Raw genomic sequence first — 6,152 nt, 5'->3', positions numbered from 1 at the left:
TGTGTGTATGTGTGTGTGTGTGTGTGTGTGTGTGTGTGTGCGCACATGCATGTCAAAGCTGGAGAAAAAAACTCAAGTGGCAATGAGGTGTTATTCCTCAGGTTCAGCTGACATTTTCTGCCTGTGTTTTAAGTCAGGATCTCCTCCTTACTTTTAAATACCCGAGTAGAGTAGGCCAGCTAGTCAGTGAGTCTTTATCAGCTTTTCTTACACTGCGATTACATGTGCACAATACATTGCCTGGCTATGTGGGGACCAAGTAAATAGGGACTTCTCAGAAAAACACCAGGAGGCCTGGAATTTCTGTTGAGCTTAATGAGCTAAGCTCAGGAACTTTGGGAAGGTGAAGGAACTCTCTGGAAGGGAGAGGCTAATTAACATTCCTCAGACCACAGGGTGAGAACCAACCTGCAGGTGGGGACACATTCCACAGGGTGGACTTTTGCCCACCTCATTCCCTGAAGACCAATCAGTTTAAAAAGTCACACTGTTTTGCCAATCACATTGTGTCTAATGGATGCTGCCCTGAAAATTTTATAAAAGCTCATTGAACAAGCTGTGCGGGGTCGCCTCCTCTCCTTAGAGTCTGGGACGGCCCCAGTTCACTGGAACATTAAAAATCCTCTTGCTTTTTGCATCGATCAGGCTCCATGTGATTCACTCAGGGGGTCTCCGGTAAGCTAAGGCTCGACAGAGTCTTACAGCTATTTATGTGGGTTCTGGAAATCAAACCCAGGTCTTTGTTCTTACAATGTACAATACAAGTACCTTGCCAACTGAATCATCTCTGGAATCATACAATGGAGGCTATTTCTTTCCATCCTCATATCCAGGTGAGGAGACTGAACCTCAAAGGGACCTGACATTGGTGGTAAGTACCATCCCTGAGACAGAGTTTTAATATCTAGCATCCACCTCTACACATAACCTTTTGAAGACTAAATGGACATCTCTTGGTTAGAATCACTGTTTTCCTTTCAGGTTGTCACCAGCCCCAAGCATATCCCAGTGTGATGCAGAAGCCCTGCATCCTAGCATTCAGCACCTCGAGTCCCTTGCCCCAAATGGAAGTTATGTCTCTGAATGGCAAGAAGCCTGGTGATAAACTGAAGACTGGGAATCAAGCCACAGTGTGAAAAGCTGTGACTGAGGAGTTTCACTGGATTTGCCGATCACTCGAATGACTTACTTTGGGCAAAGTAAAGTCAGGCTCTTCCAGCAAACAACAGAAAATTGAAAAACAGATCAATGGGAACAGCTCTGGTTCATTTCCAGAGACTTTATTGGATGCAGTTACTAGACACTAACAATGTATTCACAGCTTAGAGTTAGGGCTCCACACCCTACTCAGGCTATATAGACTTAAGTGGATGTTTCCCGCTGAGCTTGTAGGGCTGCTGGCTCTTAAGTGGAGGTCTTTGCTTCCATTCAAACCTCTGCAGCTTTGGGGTTTGCATAATTTTCTAGGCAAAATGTTATCTCTCCTCTTCACTTTGGCTATTAGTTCTGCTAGTAGAACAATGGATCAGAGATTTATGCCAATTAGAGGGGGATTTGCAAAGGGAGTCAGCAAGACAGTAGAGTCTAGCCAATTTGCTGAAGGCATTTGTAGGCTTCCCTACTTTGCAGCCTTCTCTTGACAGGCCCAGCACATACCTAACCTTCCTGTTTGCTCAAACTGTGCAACCCACCTGCAATGATGTCTCTGCACAGCCATGGAGCCCTTTGTAACTATTCCTCTACCTTTCACCACCTGTTTGATGACATCCAATGGCAAGCACAATTTGTCTCACATCTTGCCTTTTAATTAACCCCTAATTCTTTCATGTTTTCACCATACCCTTTTCACACATACTGTGACATAAAGTTCCAGGACTGGTTTTCTTTGGCTTAGGAAGCAGTGAACCCAGAGGGCTCCCCATCAATGCTTAGTAACTCATTAGAATCCTGACACTTTCCTACAAACCCTAGTGCTTCCGTATTGGACAAATCTTAGAGATTTCTTGTCCCTTCCTCCATTTGAGTTGATAGTCTTTGTTGTCTGATTTAGACATTTCTCTGAGCTTTGGCATACTCATCCGCTCAGGGATAATCCTATCTAGACTGCAGAGGTGCTAGGAAGCTCCAGTGGTATCACACTTGAGAAAACACCTCATGGTGACACCTGACCCAGAGAAGGCAAAAGATGTATGCAGGGTGGCTGCAAATCTTTGCTGGATTCTTGTGCATTAGGGCTGACTTCTTAGGAGCTTTTTCTGCCTGCTTCTATAAGTAACTGAATTTTATTCAAGGGAAATTCTACTATCCTTGCCTTAGATATCTTTTTTCCCCCTGAGAGGCTGCATAGTAGCCCCTGTAAAAGATTAGCTATATCATGGTGAATTGGTTCCAAATTTTCATATTAGTAAAAAAAAAATCAAATGTAGTATTGAGGATGTGGGAAAGAAGCTTTTCCATCTGTTTTTTTCATCTGAGTAAAAAGAAAAAGAGCTTCCCTTAGAGTGTTATTTTGGAGGGTAAACAACCTTTCCTCGAAGTAGTGGACCATAAGGGGCCAAATGCTCTGGAATCCGCCGGCACCTTGTCACCCCAAGTGCCTCTGCCTGAGACCACAATAGGCACTCCGGCATGTCAATCACGCAATGTATCCTCAGCCTTAAGTAATAAGAATGGTCACATTTCATTGTGAATTAGGCTAGAATAGATGGCTGCTGTCAAGGTTACCAGGGAGACATTGAAATAATAACATTTGAAATGACAATAGAAAAAAGAGCAATAAAGGCAAGCAAACCTCACCCCTCCAAGCTGCAGGCTTTCTTGTCTCTCCCATGCACACTTCCCAGCAGATCACAGTGTGCAACCTGACAGATCTCACAGGAGCGAATCAGAAGGCATTCTCCACGGGTTCTCATTCACCAGCTAAACCACCATGCTATTCCGCTGATGCCTCACTCTTCTCATACACAGACAGCACTCTGCTCAGAGCACAGATCACCTAGTTTGATCACAACCCAACTACCAAGCACATTAGTCTTAAGCAATGACTAGACCCTAATCTTTGGATGACAGAACTGATGAAAAAAAACCAAAACCAAAAATAAAAATAAAAGAACTCCCAGGGCTATGTCTGCGACCAGTCATAAAGATCATAGTATAGTTCTGATTCTTGTGACTCATAGAATTATTTGGTTACTCATTCATTCAATAATTCATTCACCCAATAAGAATACATGGCTAAAGTCTGTGTTAGTACAAACCTGATAGACCTGATAGATACTATTAACACTCAAGAGATAAAATGTAGAAACAACTCCCCTCACAGGAGCATAACTTAACACCATGCTCCTCTGTGCATGCATGTACAGGTGTAAGTGTGCATGTGTGCATGTGTGTGTGTGTGTGTGTGTGTGTGTGTGTGTGTGTGTGTTGAAGTCCACATGTCCTTATCCTCACCTCTTGGCTTAAAAGCCAGAATCTCCTGATGACTAGCATACCGACATTTACTCTCAGCATTTTCCCCTACATAAGATCAACCCAGTAGACATTGCAGCATGAATACAGTAGGAACTCACGGCCTGTGGGGGTTTGAATAGGAATGGCCCTGGTAGACTAACATGTTTCAATGCCTGGCCCATTAGGACTGGCTTTGTTGGAGTAGATGCAGCCTTATTGGAGGAAGTACATCACTGTGAGGTCTCCTAGTATTCAAGCTCTACCCAGTGTGATACATAGTCTCCTTTTGCTCTCTGCAGATCAAAATGTAGAACTCTTGGCTACCTCTCTGGCATCATGTCTGCCTGTGTGCCACCATGCTTCTTACCATTTTGAAAATGGACTAAACCTCTGATCTGTAAGCCAGACTAAATTAAATATTTTCCTTCATAAGAGTGGTCACAGTGTCTCTTTCCATCAATAAAATCCAATCTAAGGCATAGCCCCTCTCTGAGATGAGGAACTACAAGGCAGTAGCCAAGCTGCTAGTGGAAGGAGAGTCCATTTTCTTCAGTGATGTGGCTCCTGGTAGGTTGCCTATTCACCAGTGGACAGCCTTATATCCATAGATGCACATGCTGCCCCAATTGGACTTGGAGGATTATGTTTTTTAAAATTAAGAGAAAGAGTAGAAGACATGAAGATGTGAGGGATGTATGTAGGGAGATCTTGGAAAATTTGCAGGAGAGGAACAAGGAATAAATATAATCAAAACAAATGATATTAAGGTTTAAATTTCTTAAATAATAAGTAAAATCTTAAAAAATTAAAGCAAGAACCCAAACTTGTATAGTTTTGTTTTGATGAATGCTTCTAAAACCATCTTAATTTCATGAGGCAAGCATGCTTTTCAATCCCCATCTCTTATATAAAACACTCATGCTGCATATTTGAAGCAATACAGAAGAGGTACAGAAGCTCTGCTGAGCACCCCTGCATCCCCATGGAAGGGTGACAGAACCCTGTCTGATCCCTCTGTAAGTGACTTGGCTCAGAGTTCAGTCTCCCATCATAACCATGTAACAAGCTCAACTCCACATAAAGGGGGGAAATTATTACCATTTAAGATTAGATGTATACAACATTTAAACTCTTGCCTTAAATAGTCTAAAGAATACCAGGCCAAGGACAGATTACTGGGCATGGTGTTGTTCAATGCCATGTCCAAGAGAAGCATACAATAGGTTAAAATATATCTCACAAAGGAGCAGAATACATCAGGCTATGAGCTAAAGAGAACCAAAATAGGCAAGTCTCTTGACAAAATAAAAAGAAAAGAAAATATAGAATAGTTGATTTTTGGGACATTTGACCAAGATTCTAGGACCATATCAGACTTGATTTGAAAAAGTTACAACATCTGACTTATATAAAAAGTAGCTCATACAACCTCTTGAATGCAGATGTTCATGCTCTGTAGAACTTAAAACTAGAACCTAAATTACATACTAGAGAAAGTCCTACAAAGAAAGAAGTCTTCTATTTTATACCTAATGAGGAAGTAAAGGACAGGGAATGATTTTGGAAAGTCACCCCATGTCCTAAAATTTTCAAACAAGATGTTTGAGTTAAGGATAGAAGTGTCCCTATTATTTTATTTACTTTCTGATTTAAAAAATAATAATATAAATCTTTGACACAGTACTCTGGGTTACAAAACAGAGTCATTTGTCCATCTTATTTACTCAAGTGGAGAAAATAGAAAGTAGGGATTTCTTTCTGAATTGTCTGTCTGGATACTATCTGGCACACAAAAGGCACCATCAATGCTTTTGTTTGTTTGTTTTGTTGGATTTGGTTGGTTTGGTTTGGTTTGGTTTGGTTTGGTTTTCCCTGAATGAACTCTAGAGGAACTCTTTATCTACACCACATAATACAAGTCCAGCTTAAAGATATTTGTCATGAATGTGTTCTTCCTCCTGTCTTGGTTGACATGCAGCAGTTCTGTACTGGGGTTGGCATCTGGTCTTTCATTTCTGACCAGAGAGTCAGGCTCGGTCCAAGTTGAGCACTGAGAAGATAGTCATGTATGAATGCTAAATCTCTCAAACACATCACAAACTTAACTTCCTTACATTGTTGAGTTTGACATAAGGGGGATATTTCTCTGTGTTTAAATTGTTAGAAATATCACTAGCCAATTAGGGTATGAGTCCCTGTTATTCTGTCAGTAACTCTGTGATTTGATGGGTGTAAATTCAGATATTTCCATTTCATACATGAGGAAACACTGGTCATGAGAAGAAATGATTTCTTGTACTACCGGGGAAATGCTGAGTCTATAAATGAAGGGGAACTGAGGTCTCCAGTCTCTTCTCTGCCATGGTAAGGAAGTACTCACGTCATGATGTGGGTCTCTACTCCTGCCTCCACCAACGCCCCATCCACGAAAAGAGGCAGCAATGTGAAACCATACTTGTCCCAGGAATGGCCCTCATCAAAACTCACCCTGCGGCAGAGAAAAATACATGGAAGACACAGCTGAAAATATAGTCACAATCTTTGACAACCGTATTTTAGGTTATTAAAGTTTTCTCTATATCTTGCTATCTGGCAATTTGGATAATCAATACTTATCATCAACATCTCCCTATATCATAAGATTTGATCAAAATTTCTCTTCCCAGAACAGGCAGAAATAGCAGTAGACCTGTAGAAAT

The 6,152-nt window shown here is 41.4% G+C and overlaps 1 protein-coding gene across 1 annotated transcript in view; it reads right to left on the bottom strand.

Annotated features, from left to right (window-relative positions):
• The window catches only part of Sorcs3 (sortilin related VPS10 domain containing receptor 3), a 609,790-nt gene that overhangs the window by 73,786 nt on the left and 529,852 nt on the right, over positions 1 to 6,152 (bottom strand). The window contains exon 14 of the mRNA XM_031390639.1: positions 5,834 to 5,941. Within this exon, the coding sequence (XP_031246499.1) occupies positions 5,834 to 5,941 (108 nt within the window). The remainder of the gene's footprint in view (positions 1 to 5,833; positions 5,942 to 6,152) is intronic.

Source organism: Mastomys coucha, unplaced genomic scaffold (genome assembly GCF_008632895.1).
Source record: "Mastomys coucha isolate ucsf_1 unplaced genomic scaffold, UCSF_Mcou_1 pScaffold21, whole genome shotgun sequence".
Classification (NCBI taxonomy): domain Eukaryota; kingdom Metazoa; phylum Chordata; class Mammalia; order Rodentia; family Muridae; genus Mastomys; species Mastomys coucha.
The sequence above is the reverse complement of the archived record's forward strand: the minus strand, read 5'-3'. Positions and strand labels throughout refer to the sequence as shown.